General features: G+C 43.8%; 1 protein-coding gene across 1 annotated transcript; it reads right to left on the bottom strand.

Annotated features, from left to right (window-relative positions):
• Positions 1-12,164: 12,164 nt before the first annotated feature.
• LOC139025466 (zinc finger protein 11-like) lies at positions 12,165-16,694 on the bottom strand (the record flags this gene model as incomplete). Its single annotated transcript, XM_070440606.1, is given in 3 exon segments — positions 12,165-16,359; positions 16,362-16,523; positions 16,526-16,694. Coding segments are annotated over 3 exon segments (2,463 nt in total), but the record flags the coding sequence as incomplete, so codon positions are not given.
• Between the last annotated feature and the right edge of the window lie 396 nt (positions 16,695-17,090).

The raw sequence follows: 17,090 nt of genomic DNA, 5'->3' as shown, positions 1-17,090 counted from the left end.
CAGGTCTCTACAGAGATCGGGTTTAAGTCCGGGCTCTGGCTGTGCCACTCAAGGACATTCAGAGACTTGTCCCGAAGCAACTCCTGCCTTGTCTTGGCTGTGTTCTTAGGGTAGTTTTACTGAGGAGTCTGGCCACTCAACCATAAAGGCCTGATTGGTGGAGTGCTGCAGAGATGGTTGTCCTTCTGGAAGGTTCTCACATCACCACAGAGGAACTCTGGAGCTCTGTCAGAGTGACCATCAGGTTTTTGGCCACCTCCCTGACCAAGGCCCTTCTCCCCCGATTGGTCAGTTTTGTGCGTTGGCCAGCTCTAGGAAGTCTTGTGGTTCCAAACTTCTTCCATTTAAGACTGATGGAGGCCACTGTGTTCTTGGGGACCTTCAATGCTGCAGAAATGTTTTGGTACCCTTCTCCAGATCTGTGACTCGACACCATCCTGTCTTGGAGCTCTATGGACAATTCCTTCGAACCTAATGGCTTGGTTTTTTCTCTGACATGCACTGTCAACTGTGGACCTTATATAGACAGGTGTGTACCTTTCCAAATCATGTCCAATCAATTGAATTTACCACAGGTGGACTCCAATCAAATTGTAGAAACAGCTCAAGAATGATCAATGGAAACAGGATGCACCTGAGCTCAATTTCAAATCTCATAGCAAAGGGTCTGAATACTTATGTAAAATAGGTATATATTTCTGTTTTATTTTTGATACATTTGCAATTGTATCTAAAAACCTGTTTTCGTTCGTCATTATGGGTTATTGTGATGTCATTATGGGCATTGTGTGTAGATTGATGAGGAAAATGTATTATTTAAAAAATTTTAGTATAAGGCTGTAACGTAACAAAATATGAAGAAGTAAAGGGGTCTGAATACTTTCTGAAGGCACGAAAATAGCTGTGCAGCGACGTTCCCCATCCAACCTGACAGAGCTTGAGAGGATTTGCAGAGAAGAATGGGAGAAACTCCCCAAATACAGGTGTGCCATTCTTGTAGCGTCACACCCAAGAAGACTCAATGCTGTAATCGCTGCCAAAGGTGCTTCAACAAAGTACTGAGTAAAGGGTCTGAATACTTATGTAAATGTGATATTTCCGTTTTTAATTTYTAATAAATKAGCAAAAAAATATAAACCTGTTTTTGCTTTGTCATTATGGGGTATTGTGTGTAGATAGATGGGGGGGCGACTATTTAATACATTTTAGAATAAGGCTGTAACATAACAAAATGTGGAAAAAGTCAAGGAGTCTGAATACTTTCCAAATGCACTGTAGACATGGCGAATGCGCAGGGGAGACACAGGATGTTCACCAATCCTGGAAGCGGGCCCCCGAATGAAAAAGTTTGTCAACCCCCGATCTAGAAGGTGGAGACAGTACAGGTGCATCAAAGCTGAGACCCCCGTGGAGACAGTACAGGTGCATCAAAGCTGAGACCCCCGTGGAGACAGTACAGGTGCATCAAAGCTGAGACCCCCGTGGAGACAGTACAGGTGCATCAAAGCTGAGACTGATAGGACACAGAGACACTTTAATAATGTTTACATACTGTTTGACCCACTTTATATACTGTACTCTAGTTATGGCTCATCCTTTATATACCTACTGCTGTACACACAATCAATATGTATATTCCGGACTCTGACATTGATATGGCTTGTTCTGATATTTCATCATTTCAATTTTTATTTAAAAACTTTTGCTGCATTTTTGGAGCTTGAAACATTTCACTGAACGTGAGAAAACATCTGTAAAACTGTGCACGCGACCAATAAACTTTTAATTTGAACTTATCACACTAACCACTAACTAAACACTGTTGGAGATTCCCCTCCAGAGAATCTGCAATAGGAACCCATCAGCAACAGAAACCCTTTAGAGTCCAGTTTGTTTCTGTTAGTGTCCATAAACCTCCAGGGTTGTCAGAGGGTGCGCAACTGGTGGAAARAAGTCAGGCGCAGGAGAGCAGTGATGAGCAAAACAGGCACATTTTATTCAGTCCGAGGAAAAACAGCCGGACGCAACTGCGTCACAACACTCCGTCCCAAGGAACAAATTACACAAAATGGTACAAAATAACCAACTCACGGGTTTAACAATACCCGGCGCAAAACCAGCCTGAAGCGACACACACGTAACAAACGAACAATACCACACACAGACATGAGGGGGGAACAGAGGATGATATACACGTAGAGTAATGAGGGCGATGTAAACCAGGTGTGCGGGAAAACAAGACAAAACAAATGGAAAATGACAGGTGGAGCGGCGATGGCTAGAAAACCGGTGACGTCGACCGCCGAACGCCGCCCGAACAAGGAGAGGGACCGACTTCGGCGGGAGTCGTGACAAGGGTCCATAATCACAAACAACGACCATGGGCTGTGTAGGCAAACAGTGAGAGTTCTGTTGACCCCTGTTTCTGTCTGCATCCCACATGGCACCTCATTMCCTTATAGAGAGCGCTGGTCAAAAATAGCGCACAGAGGAGGCTGGTGGGGGATGAGCTATAGGAGGACGGGCTTATTGTAATGGCTGGAAATGGAGTCGATGGAATGGTACCAAACGCATCAAACACAATGGAAACAACTTGTTTTGACTCCGTTCCATTGATTCCATTCCAGACGTTACAATGAGCCCRTCCTCCTATAGYTCCTCCCACCAGCCCCCTCTGGTAGTGCACTATATAGGGAATAATAGGGCAGCCCCAGTCTTTTCCCTCCCAACATTCCCTGCCCTTCCTCCCAACATCCCCTGCCCTTCCTCCCAGCATCCCCTGCCCTCCCTCCCAGCATTCCCTGCCCTTCCTCCCAGCATTCCCTGTCCTTACCTCCAGCATTCCCTGCCTCCATCCCAACATTCCCTGCCCTTCCTCCCAGCATTCCTCCCTCCCAGCATTCCCTGCTCTCCCATCCAACATTCCCTGCCCCCCATCCCAACATTCCCTGCCCTCCATCTCAACATTCCCTGCCCCCCATCCCAACATTCCCTGCTCTCATCCCAACATTCCCTGCCCATCCCAACATTCCCTGCTCTCATCCCAACATTCCTGCCCTCCATTCCAACAACATTCCCTGCCCTTCCTCCCTCCCAGCATTCCCTGCCCTCCAGCTCTGGGCTTCCTCCCTGAGGACGCTACCAATGACTCGCTCTGGGACGGCTCTCCCTCCTGCTTTCTAAACTGCTCTGCTCTCTCTCGCTGTGTGGTACTTTGCTGCTGCTTCCAGACATGACTGTATTTACACCAGTGGCCACAGGAGGGGCTCATTGCTCAATGCAAAAAGAAATACAACAACTCCTTCTATCACTTTTGATATGCAACAGGTACAGATGTGGATGTTTTTGTCCCAACTGCAGAGCTAAGACTTTTACATTTTTGAACTTGCTTCTTCCAGGAATTGTGTACAGATCGTATGCTGATAATTAGGTGTTAGAGGAGGATGATTGGCACGACAATGGGCCTCAGGATCTCGTCACGGTATCCTTGTGCATTCAAATTGCCATCAATAAATGCAATTGTGTTGGTTGTCCGTAGGTTATGCCTGCCCCATACCATAACCCCACCACCAACCATGGGGGAGTCTGTTCACAACGTTGACATCAGCAAGCCGCTCACCCACACGACGCCATACATGAGGTCTGCGGTTGGGAGGCTGGTTGGACTTATCCCTAAACTGATGTTGGGGGCGGCTTATGGTAGAGAAAGGAACATTCAATTATGCAATTAAGCACACAGCCAAAACAATGCAGAAGTGGCTTCGGGACAAGTCTTCTGAATGTCCTTGAGTGGCCCAGCCAGAGCCCAGACTTGAACCCAATCGAACTTCTCTGGAGAGACCTGAAAACAGCTGTGCAGCAACGCTCCCCATCCAACCTTTTTATTTTATTTTTATTTTACCTTTATTTAACTAGGCAAGTCAGTTAAGAACAAATTCTTATTTTCAATGACGGCCTAGGAACAGTGGGTTAACTGCCTGTTCAGGGGCAGAACGACAGATTTGTACCTTGTCAGCTCGGGGATTTGAACTTGCAACCTTTCGGTTACTAGTCCAACGCTCTAACCACTAGGCTACCCTGCCGCCCCTGACAGAGCTTGAGAGGATCTGCAGAGAAGATACAGGTAGCATCATACCCAAGAAGAGTCATACCCAAGAAGAGTCATACCCAAGAAGAGTCAGACCCAAGAAGACTCGATGCTGTATTCACTGCCAAAGGTGCTTCAACAAAGTACTGAGTAAAAGGTCTGAATACTTATGTAAATGTGATATTTCCGTTTTTTTATTTGTTATAAATTTGCAAAAATGTCTAAAAACCTGTTTTTCTTTGTCATTATGGGGTGTTGTGTATAGATTGATGAGTGGGGGGGAAAAAACTATTAAATCAATTTTAGAATAAGGCTGTAATGTAGCAAAATGTGGAAAAAGTCAAGGGGTCTGTATATAAAGGCTATTTTAGAAAAGGTGAAATAACGTCAAACACATAGTCCACCCACAAAGCAAAAACATCATTTTAGAAATGTTTGCAAATTTATTAAATATAAAAAAACAGATACCTTATTTACATAAGTTTTTCAAGACCCTTTTTGTAATTAGTCTGCAAAACAGATCTGGGGAAGGGTACCAAAAGTGTTGGTGGTCCCCAAGAACACAGTGGCCTCCATCATTCTTAAATGGAAGAAATTTGGAACCACCAAGACTCTTCCTAGAGCTGACAGCCCGGCCAAACTGARCAWTCGGGGGAGAAGGGCCTTGGTAAACAGATAAATATGAATACATACTGTATGTAAATCATACTTAATGATAACTCATTACATAGCCTATACTCTTCATAATGCCTACAATATGTCATCATGAAGTGTTTTGAAAGACTAGTTAAGGTTCATATCTCATCCACCTTACCCGACACCCTAGACCCTCTACAATTTGCAGATCCAGGGATGACGCACCATTGCACCATTGTAGAAACATCTCAAGGATGATCAATAGAAACAGGATGCACCTGAGCTCAATTTTGAGTTTCATAGCAAAGGGTCTGAATACTTATGTAAATAAGGTATGTTTTTTTAATTTATCAAATTTGCAAAAAAACTTCTCAAAACCTGTTTTCCCTTTGTCATTATGGGGTATTTGTTTGTATTTGTGGTGGTCGGGAAACCGTGGCAGTGTGGGTTGGAAGAACAGGACCGTGTAGTTCTTCAAAGTAAATAAGGCATACTTTAATGACTGCTGAATACCAACTATCAATCACTTAGATCATGTATTTTCAGGTAGCGATACCTCGCTAAGTAACAGTTGCCCTCTATATCACCTCACCATCGTGCATTCTTTTCTTCTGTCGCAGGTGTAAAAGAAACACAGACTGGACAAGTAGATGGTCCTCCGTCGGTCCCGAATGAGGCGCTGGCTAAATCCCTAACTGTCGCGTTGTCACTGTTGAGCATGTTCAACAGGTGAATCAGTCTGGTAGCAGTGTAAATCCACTCAACATCGGGACACCCCCTCATTGGCTCAGGAAGATAACGTTAGTCACGTGTGTGTTGAAGCCCCTTTCTCAACCCCTTGAACACACACACAAAGAGAGGAATGGGCATATATTTGAAATATGTCAATTCGTAACAATTCGTAACGTATCAATTAGTAACGGAGCATGTTGACATTTGTATTACACTGGGCTGAACAACACTCCAATGTACTTTGTAAAAATATACTTGGCATTAAAGCTGTCATCAAGGCAAAGGGTGGCTACTTTAAAGAATATAATATATTTTGACTTGTTTAACACTTTTTTGGTTACTAAATTATTCCATATGTGTTATTTCATAGTTTTGATGTCTTCACTACTTTTCTACAATGTAGAAAATAGTAAAAATAAAGAAAAACCCTTGAATGAGTAGGTGTGTCCAAACTTTTGACTGGTACTATATATATATATATATATATTTATATATATATATATACACATTTATATATATATATATACACAAACAAGAAATTTGTGGAGTGGTTAAAAAACTAATTTTAATGACTCCAACCTAAGTGTATGTAAACTTCCGACTTCAACTGTATATATATATATATACACTGAACAAAAATATAAATGCAACATGTAAAGTGTTGGTCCCGTGTTTCATGAGCTGAAATAAAAAATCCCAGAAATGTTCCATACGCACACAAAAAAACAGAATGATCATTACACAGGTGCACCTTGTGCTGGGGACAATAAAAGGCCACTCTAAAATGTGCAGTTCTGTCAAACAACATGATTCCACAGATGATGTCAAGTTTTGAGGGAGCTGTGGAATTGGCATGTTGACTGCAGGAATGTCCACCAGAGCTGTTGCCATGACATGTAATGTTAATGTATCGACCATAAGCTGCCTCCAACGTCGTTTAAGAGAATTTGGCAGTACGTCCAACCCGCTTCACAACCGCAGACCACGTGTAACCACGCCAGCCCAGGACCTCCACATCCAGCTTCTTCACCTGCGGGATCGTCTGAGACCAGCTTCCCGGACAGCTAATTTCTGTCTGTAATAAAGCCATTTTGTGGGGAAAACGAATTCTGATTGACTATGGATTTCACATGACTGGGCAGGGGCACAGACATGAGTGGGCCTGGAAGGACATACGTCCACCAATTTAGGAGCCAGGCCCACTCATGGCTGTGCCCCTGCCCAGTCATGTTAAATCCATAGATTAGGGCCTAATGAATTTATTTCATTTGTCAAATCAAATCTTATTGGTCACATACACATGGTTAGCAGATGTTAATGCGAGTGTAGCGAAATGCTTGTGCTTCTAGTTCCGACCATGCAGTAATATCTAACAAGTAATCTAACAATTTCACAACAACTACCTTATACACACAGGTGTAAAGGAATGATTAAGAATATGTACATATAAATATATGGATGAGCGATGGCCGAACGGCATAGGCAAGATGGTATAGAGTATATACATATGAGATGAGTAATGTAGGGTATGTAAACATTATATAAAGTGGCATTGATACATTTATTACATTAAATTATTAATTATTAAAGTGGTAAACATTTTATTAAGTGGCATTGTTTAAAGTGGCTAGTGATACATTTTTTCATAAATTTCCATCAATTCCCATTATTAAAGTGGCTGGAGTTGAGTCAGTCTGTTGGCAGCAGCCACTCAATGTTAGTGGTGGCTGTTTAACAGTCTGATGGCCTTGAGATAGAAGCTGTTTTCCAGTCTCTCGGTCCCAGCTTCGATGCACCTGTACTGACCTCGCCTTCTGGATGATAGCGGGGTGAACAGGCAGTGGCTCGGGTGGTTGTTGTCCTTGATGATCTTTTTGGCCTTCCTGTGACATCGGGTGGTGTAGGTGTCCTGGAGGGCAGGTAGTTTGCCCCCGGTGATGCGTTGTGCAGACCTCACTACCCTCTGGAGAGCCTTACGGTTGTGGGCGGAGCAGTTGCCGTACCAGGCGGTGATACAGCCCGACAGGATGCTCTCTATTCTGGATCTGTAGAAGTTTGTGAGTGTTTTTGGTGACAAGACAAATTTCTTCAGCCCCCTGAGGTTGAAGAGGCGCTGTTGCGCCTTCTTCACCACGCTGTCTGTGTGGGTGGACCATTTCAGTTTGTCCGTGATGTGTACGCCGAGGAACATATAACTTTCCACCTTCTCCACTACTGTCCCGTCGATGTGGATAGGGGGCTGCTCCCTCTGCTGTTTCCTGAAGTCCACGATCATCTCCTTTGTTTTGTTGACGTTGAGAGTGAGGTTATTTTCCTGACACMACACTCCGAGGGCCCTCACCTCCTCCCTGTAGGCCGTCTCGTCGTTGTTGGTAATCAAGCCTACCACTGTAGTGTCGTCTGCAAACTTGATGATTGAGTTGGAGGCGTGCATGGCCAAGCAGTCATGGGTGAACAGGGAGTACAGGAGAGGGCTGAGAACACACCCTTGTGGGGCCCCAGTGTTGAGGATCAGCGGGGTGGAGATGTTGTTTCCTACCCTCACCACCTGGGGGCGGCCAGTCAGCAAGTCCAGGACCCAGTTGCACAGGGCGAGGTCGAGACCCAGGGTTTCGAGCTTAATGACGAGTTTGGAGAGTACTATGGTGTTAAATGCTGAGCTGTAATCGATGAACAGCATTCTTACATAGGTATTCCTCTTGTCCAGGTGGGTTAGGGCAGTGTGCATGCTATTGCATCGTCTGTGGACCTATTGGGGCGGTAAGCAAATTGGAGTGGGTCTAGGGTGTCAGGTAGGGTGGAGGTGATATGATCCTTGACTAGTCTCTCAAAGCACTTCATGATGACGGAAGTGAGTGCTACGGGGCGATAGTCGTTTAGCTCAGTTACCTTAGCTTTCTTGGGAACAGGAACAATGGTGGCCCGCTTGAAGCATGTGGGAACAGCAGACTGGGATAGGGAGATCGAATATGTCCATAAACACACCAGCCAGCTGGTCTGCGCATGCTCTGAGGATGCGGCTAGGGATGCAGTCTGGGCCGGCAGCCTTGCGAGGTTTAACACGTTTAAATGTTTTACTCGTGTTGGCTGCGGTAAAGGAGAGCCCGCAGGTTTTGGTAGCGGGCCGTGTCAGTGGCACTGTATTGTCCTCAAAGCGAGCAAAGAAGTTCTTTAGTTTGTCTGGGAGCGAGACATTGGTGTCCGCGACGGGGCTTGTTTTCTTTTTGTAGTCCGTGATTGACTGTAGACCCTGCCACATACCTCTTGTGTCTGAGCCGTGGAATTGCGACTCTACTTTGTCTCTATGCTGTTGCTTAGCTTGTTTGATTGCCTTGCGGAGGGAATAGCTACACTGTTTGTTTCCGGTCACCTTGCCATGGTTAAAAGCAGTGGTTCGCACTTTCAGTTTTGCGCGAATGCTGCCATCAATCCACGGTTTCTGGTTGGGGAAGGATTTAATGATCACCGATGCACTTACTAATAACCTCGCTCACCGATTCAGCGTATACATCAATGTTGTTGTCCGACGCTATCCGGAACATAACAATCCACGTTATCGAAGCAATCTTGAAGCGTGGAATCAGATTGGTCGGACCAGCGTTGAACAGACCCGAGCACGGGCGTTTCCTGTTTTAGTTTCTGTCTATAGGCTGGGATCAACAAAATGGAGTCATGGTCAGATTTGCTGAATGGAGGGCGAGGGAGGGCTTTGTTTGCGTCACGGAAATTAGAGTAGCAATGATCCAGGGTGTTGCCATTCGATATGATATAATTTAGGGAGCCTTGTTTTCAGATTAGCCTTGTTAAAATCCACAGCTACAATGAATGCAGCCTCAGGATATGTGGTTTCCAGTTTACATAGAGTCCAATGAAGTTCTTAGGGCTTACGAGGTATCTGCTTGGGAGGGATATACATGGCTGTGATTATAATCGAAAATAATTCTCTTGGTAGATAATGAGGTCGGCATTTGATCGTAAGGAATTCTAGGTCAGGTGAACAAAAGGACTTGAGTTCCTGTATGTTGTTATGATCACACCACAACTCGTTAATCATAAGGCATACACCCCCACCCTTCTTCTTACCAGAGAGATGTATGTTTCTGTCGGCGCAATGTGTGAAGAAACCGGGTGGTTGTACCGACTCTGATAACGTATCCCGAGTGAGCCATGTTTCCGTGAAACAAAGAATGTTACAATCTCTGATGTCTCTCTGAAATATCAACCCTTGCTCGAATTTCGTCTACCTTGTAGTCAAGAGACTGGACATTGGTGAGTGGTATACTCGGAAGCGGTGGGCATGTGCCCGTCTACGGAGTCTGACCAGAAGACCGCTCCGTCTGCGGCGCCGTTGTTTTGGGTCGCCTACTGGGATCCGATCTATTGTCCTCGGTGGTCCAAACAGAGGATCCGCTTCGGGAAAGTCGTTTTCCTGGTCGTAATGTTGATAAGTTGATGTTGCTCTTATATCCAATAGTTCCTCCCGGCTGTATGCAATACAACTTAAGAGTTCCTGGGGTAACAATGTAAGAAATAACACATTAAAAAACGAAATATTGCATAGTTTCCTAAGAACGCGAAGCGACCATCTCTGTCGGCGCCAAACATATGAACTGTAACTCAATAAAATGGTTAATTAGTGCGTTAATATGTTTGTTCACTATATAAACATCAAATGCTACTTTTCATTGCTGACCAGCAGATGTTACTGATGTGCATTGTGTTAAAGGCTCAGAGTAATGAACCGTTTTTCAGCACAACACTACTGCTACTGTCTTTGACACTGAACCAAATATATTCACAGCCGCCGATATTAGCCGCTAGGTGATAAACAGCTGTAGCAAAGACAGTACAGTAACTCTGTGGCTGTAGTTTGTACATTTGGAGGGGGGGGGGAAATTACACTTTAAAACGCTCGTCGACTTCAAACCATGCGGGTTCATGTTTCTGCGTAACTTCTTTCTCACTCAAATGTCTTCTGAGTACCGAGGTAAATCAACTTCCGGGTTGGCGAACAAAAGCGGCAGTAGGGTGGAGGTAATTGTTGTGGTGGAAAGCCCTTTGAATTAAATTGATATAAGCGACATAGTTATTTTATGCTGGACGGGTTGAACCGGGAAAAGGCCCGTTTTATCAAACTGAACAGTAATCTGCGCCTCTCAGTAATTGTGTCATCAAAGCAGCATGGTGAATCATTCTAAATGTATTTTCCATCAAACTATTTTGCATTGGGAAGGCAGATAAAGCATCAATTAAAAGCAATTGCTTTTGGGAAAACCTGTGTGGAACCTAGTTCATCTTTCAATCAACCCACGTGGGAATACGCTCCTAAAAACCAATGAGGAGACGGGAGAGGCTGGATTTGCAGCGCGTCACAAATAGAACCAAGTTGTATTTTAGTGCCTGGCTACGTTGCCGCGCACGAGCGGTGTGGCTGCAATGAATGAATAACATGTATGTGTACATTTATTTTTGAAACGCTCACGCACGCGACACGAGCGCTGTATGGTCAATCCAACATCTGCAGTGGCCATACAGCATTTCCTGTGATGCGGCCTCAGAAGAAGTCAGAGAAAACATACTTTTTGGCTTCGAAGAGCTGTTGTGAAGGAAGTGAGTTTGTGTTTATACAGGAACTTCCGCCCCCCCACATACCGTCAGCCAATCATGTCAATGCGGAGCTATACGGAGCCCTCCGCATTATTACAACATTTAAGAGGTACATGGAAATGCGATATACGAAGCTTGATTTGGTCTCTGCATGCCTCCGGAGCCTATCGGATTAATTTGGCTTTAACCTTAATCCTTTTCCTAACCTCATTCTAATTCACCTAACCTGCCATGTAAACAAACCATTGGTATCGCCACACCGGATCCAAATGGAACGCAATCAACTTTCAGCCAGTGCAAAACACACATACACGGGCGCCCGGTTGAAATGAATCGAACCCCCCCATTGGTGTCCCATTGAAATGAATCGAACCCCCTCATTGGTGACCCATTGAAATGAATCGAACCCCCTCATTGGTGACCCATTGAAATGAATCGAACCCCCTCACTGGTGACCCATTGAAATGAATCGAACCCCCCCATTGGTGACCCATTGAAATGAATCGAACCCCCCCATTGGTGACCCATTGAAATGAATCGAACCCCCTCATCGGTGACCCATTGAAATGAATCAAACCCCCTCATCGGTGACCCATTGAAAATGATCCAACCCCCTCATTGGTGACCCATTGAAATGAATCGAACCCCCTCATTGGTGACCCATTGAAATGAATCGAACCCCCTCATTGGTGACCCATTGAAATGAATCGAACCTAGTCATTGGTGACCTATTGAAATTCAAGCTAAAACACAATTTCCAGAGGTGCGTCTGCTAAAACTAATGCAACGTTCACGTGGTCGTCGGTACCTGGAAATGTTCTACCTGTTAACGGGTTGTAGTTCTACACATGCCGCGTTCCAACCAGTTAGCGAGTCAAAAATGTTAGTTTCATAATTCTGCATGTGAATGTGGCATGACGTAGCAGCCGTAAGGCTAAAACGTTGAATAAAATCATCATCACTCGCAGTTGACCTCGCTGTGTACTTCCTTGTTGTGATCAAATATGCTAATTAAAATGTGTCATAAAAATCTAAGTTACCAAAAAAAAAAAAAACTCCCACGTCACCCTATTCTGGCTGCAATCCCCACCAAACCTCCAAATTATTTTTATTTCACCTTTATTTTGAGTCAATCAGAATACAATATACACATTAACCTAAACATTATACACAACAATAAATGAAAAGCAAAACACAATCATTTAAAAAAAAAACAGACATTCTTCAGTAAAAAAAGGTTGTCTGAAATACCGTAGTGGGACACTTAAAAAATTCTAATAAAAACACATTACCTAATTCAGCTGGTAGAAAACATGGTAAGAGTTGTTTCCGGTGGCCCATGAACGTGAGCTGTAGATAGTTCCATTAATCATATTTTAAAAAAGCAAAGAGAGAAAGAATGGGTTCGGGAGACCGTATATCTCTACCTTTTATAGACTTTATCTACGCCAACAAAGGTGGAGAAACCATAGATCTATATAATAACTCTCTTTGTGTTACCGGTACTCACTCCTGGACCCGTACAGACCATAGACCTACATAATAACTATCTTTGTGTTACCAGTACTCACTCCTGGACCCGTACAGACCATTGACCTACATAATAACTATCTTTGTGTTACCAGTACTCACTCCTGGACCTGTGAAGACCATAGACCTACATAATAACTGGCTTTGGGCCATGGTGTCAGTGGCTCTGACTTGTTGCTAAGGAAACACCACTGGTATTTTTTTCAGCTGGAATTGACATAATAACGGATAACTGTGAACATGGATCAACACCTAGAGTTTAAGAACACCTCGTCACAAAGCAACTTGATGACACAGAGGTTATTGATTCTGCTCGGCCCAAGACTTTAGTGTCACACTCCTTGATGGAAACAAAATAACACCTGAGCCACTGGTGACACACCGGTGTGGAGTAAGTCTCCGGTGTAAATTCACCATGAGAGGCTTTATGAATACCGGGCCCTACTGTCTTACTCTGATAGCCATGGGGGAAAAAGGAAAGTTGCTTCAAAATGATATAATAATTGTAGGCAGACATTTTGTGAACAATAAGCATTTTCCTTTAACAATAACGAAGTTGTTCAGATATCCTGTTTCATTCTTTATCAGTAAGGACTCCTGATGTTCACCAATTCACATACTGCTCTCTTAAAAATAAGCAACATACACTGAATGTACAAAACTTTAGGAACACCTGTTCTTTCCACAACAGACAGACCAGGTGAACGCTATGATCCCTTGATGTAACTTGTTAAAGCTGCAATATGTCACTTTTTTGGGGGGAGACGTGACCAAAAACACATAGAAATTTGAGTTATAGATCTGTCATTTTCATTGAAAGCAAGTCTAAGAAGCGGTATATCTTTTCTATGTGCTCTATTTCTATGCTTTCCCTTCTTTAGTTTCGTACACCAGCTTCAAACAGCTGAAAATTTAGATATGTTTGGTTATGGAAAAGACATTTCACAGTGGTTTAGATGGTTAAATGATTCTCTACACTATATACTTTGTCACAAACTGAAATTAGGTGAATCATAAGACTTTTTGCAACCAGGAAATGGCAGAACAATTTCTGCATGGTGCATCTGCAAAATCCACTTCAATCAGTGTAGATGAAGGGGAGAAGACCGATTCAAGAAGGATTTTTAAGCGTCGAGACAATTGAGACATGGATTGTGTATGTGTGCCATTCAAGAGGGTGAATGGGCAAGACAAAATATTTAAGTTCCTTTGAATGGGGTATGGTAGTAGGTGCCAGGCGCATCGGTTTGTCTCAACAACTGCAACGCTGCTGGGTTTTTCACACTCAACAGTTTCCCGTGTGTATCAAGAATGGCCCACCACCCAAAGGACATCTTGACAACTGTGGGAAGCATTATAGTCAACATGGGCCAGCATCCCTGTGGAACGCTTCCGACAACTTGTAGAGTCCATGCCCAGACTAATCGAGGCTGTTCTGAGGGAGGGGGGGGGGGCAACTCAATATTAGGAAGATGTTCTTAATGTTTTGTACACTCAGTGTAGGTTATAGACAATGTTCTACAAGTTCAGTCATTCCTTTCAACCATGATGTTTTGCCTTTACCGGTATCAATTAGAATGGACGTTTCATCCTTGGGACTGACACATTTTATACTGTTATGTGTTCTCTCTCTCTCTAGTGAATATTCTTCATGTGTGATTTAAGGGAACTGATCTGACTAAAGCATTTGTTACAATCATTGCAGCGAAATGGTTTCTCTCCCGTGTGAACTCGCGTGTGGCGTGTCAGATCACCCGACGTTATAAAGCCTTTTTCACACACAGTGCACTTATATGGTCTCTCACCTGTGTGACTTTTCATATGTTGTGTCAGACCTCCCTTCCAAGTGAATTGTTTGCTACAAATGTTACACAGATATGGTTTCACACCGGTGTGAATTCGCTGGTGACATTTCAGAAGACTTGATGTTGTACAGCATATTCCACATACAGGACACTTAAAAGGTTTCTCCCCTGTGTGAGACATCATATGACGAGACAGGCTTCTGCTATAAACAAACCGTTTGCTGCAGACGTGGCACTGATGTGATTTCTCCCCTGTGTGATTCTTCATGTGTTCTATTAGGGTTCCCTTCCAAGTGAAGCTTTTGCTACAAACCGTGCACAGAAACGGTTTCTCTCCTGTGTGAATTCTCTGATGGATTTTTAGCGAAGAGGCCCACCTGAATCCTTTTCCACATACAGGACATTTATGCATCTCTCTCTCTCTGTGAGTCTTCATATGCACACTCAGGTAACTCATAGTTCTGAAGCTTTTGCCACAGTCGCTGCAGAGATACGACGTTTCCTCAGATTGCTTTTTTTTTGCGGTCTTTCCACAGTGATTCTGCTGGTGACGTTTTAGAACACTTGCGGATGTAAAACTTTTCCCACATACCGGACACTTAAATGATTTCTCCCCTGTGTGAGTCCTCGTGTGTTCCGTCAGGTGTCCACTCAGAGTGAAGCTTTTGCTGCAAACGTTGCACTGATGTTGTTTCTCGCCGGTGTGGATTCGCTGATGGAGTTTGAAATAAGCAGATGACGTGAAGCACTTTCCACACACAGGACATTTATGCAGCTCTCTCTCTCTGTGCGTTTTCATATGCACTCTCAGGTAACTGATGGTTCGGAAGCTTTTGCCACAGTCGCTGCAGAGATACGACTCTTTCTCTGATTGATTCTCTTCTGGTTTCCCTCCACAGTGATCCAGCTGGTGGCGTTTTAGAACACTTGATGATGCGAGGTCTTTTTCATAAACAAGGCGCTGAGATGATTTCTCCCCTGTGTGCGTATTCAAGTGTTCTGTCAAGCTTCCCTGCCACATGACGCTTTTGCCACAAACTTCATGATGACAAGGGTCATCTTCGATTTCACAGTGTTTTTTTAGAGCAGAGAATGATATAAAGCATTTTTCACATACAGAGCATTTATAAAGTTTCTCCCCTGTGTGAGTCATCATATGCCTGACCAGATGTCCCTTGCGGTAGAAGCATTTGTCACATTCTTTGCACTTATGTGATTTCTCCCCTGTGTGATATATCTGGTGTATTTTTAAAAGACTTGCACTAGGGAAGCTTTTGATGCACACGGGACACTGAAATGATTTCTCTCCTGTGTGAGTGCTCGGATGTACTTTATAATTGGGTAAGGTGTTAAAGGCTGTACTGCACACAGAAGACGGATTGGGTTTCTCACCATGAAGCATCTGGTGTTCCTTTAGACTGCATGGTTTCCTAAAGCCTTTACTGCACACAGGACAGCTGTATGTCTTTGCACCTGGGTGAGTAGTCCTCATATGCTTGTTGAAGTAGTACTTGCATCCGACTGATCTGCCACCTTTTTGGCACTTAAGCGATTTCTCCCCTGTGTGAAAAACCTGATGATATTTTAAAGAAGCTGTGCTCTGAAAGGATTTACTGCACACAATAAATTGCTGTCGTCTCTCCTTCGCACCTTTATGGTGTAGTTTAAGACTGATTAATGAGATAAAGCTTTTATGACAGAAATGACACTTGTATGGTCTCCTGCTTGTGTGAGACTTTAAATGTGCTTTCAGCTCACTGGTTGTCTTGGTCTTCGTGCAGACTTGAGAGCTTTGTTTTTTCTTTTCCCGTGTTCTCTTTGACCTTGACGGTAGTTCTTCACACTCGTCTTCATAAATACTGACAATGATTTCACTCAGAGCTGAAGAACAGTGTGGATTACTGTTAGAGAGGGGATGAAAGTGACTGGTTAGGTGTGATGCTCTGTAATCCTCGTCATCCAATGCTGTTGGGTCTGTTCAGTTGTGTTGCTGGGTAGAGAGTCTGTCTTGCTGTTCTGGTCACAGTCACTTTCCACACAGGGAGGAATAAATATCAACTGTACAACCTCTGTGGTAGCAGACCTAAGTCTTTGAAGCTGCTCTTCCTCCTGACTGGTCCTGAGTTCCCCTGTTCCTCTGTAATCTGTGTGGGCTCTGGGTCCTCCTGCCCCGGACTGGGGCTCCACTCCTGCTCACAATGCTGCTGCTGCTGCTTAGGGGAAACCTCCTCTTCAGGGAGAGTTAGCTGCTGGGATCTGGAGAGAGAGAGGAGAAGAAATAAGTAGCTAGTACTCAAGAAACAATAACAAATATTCACATTGAAGTCGATTCAGAATTCTCTATGCTGATCTGATGCAACAACTGCAGCAGGTGATTTAGTAGCCCCATTTTACTACTTCGTATTTCATATTTACATAAGAGGAAGTTCTTAACCACCTGCATTCAGGTCTAAAGGATTCTAATGTCCATAGCTTAGAATGAGAATAAGACAAAATGCCCTACCCCTGGCTACAAACTCGTTGCAGGATGTTTTCTTTTTTAATCAACGTTTTTTTTTTACTTAAAACTTTTAGAAAAAGCTGTCACTGCCTTCCTGAAGACAAACAATGTATTCAAAATGCTTCAGTCTGGTTTTAGACCCCATCATAGAACTGAGACTGCACTGCACTTGTGAAGGTGGTAAATTACCTTT

Source organism: Salvelinus sp. IW2-2015, unplaced genomic scaffold (genome assembly GCF_002910315.2).
Source record: "Salvelinus sp. IW2-2015 unplaced genomic scaffold, ASM291031v2 Un_scaffold2736, whole genome shotgun sequence".
Classification (NCBI taxonomy): Eukaryota; Metazoa; Chordata; class Actinopteri; order Salmoniformes; family Salmonidae; genus Salvelinus; species Salvelinus sp. IW2-2015.
Note: the sequence above shows the minus strand (reverse complement) of the source record. Positions and strands in the feature narration are given on the sequence as shown.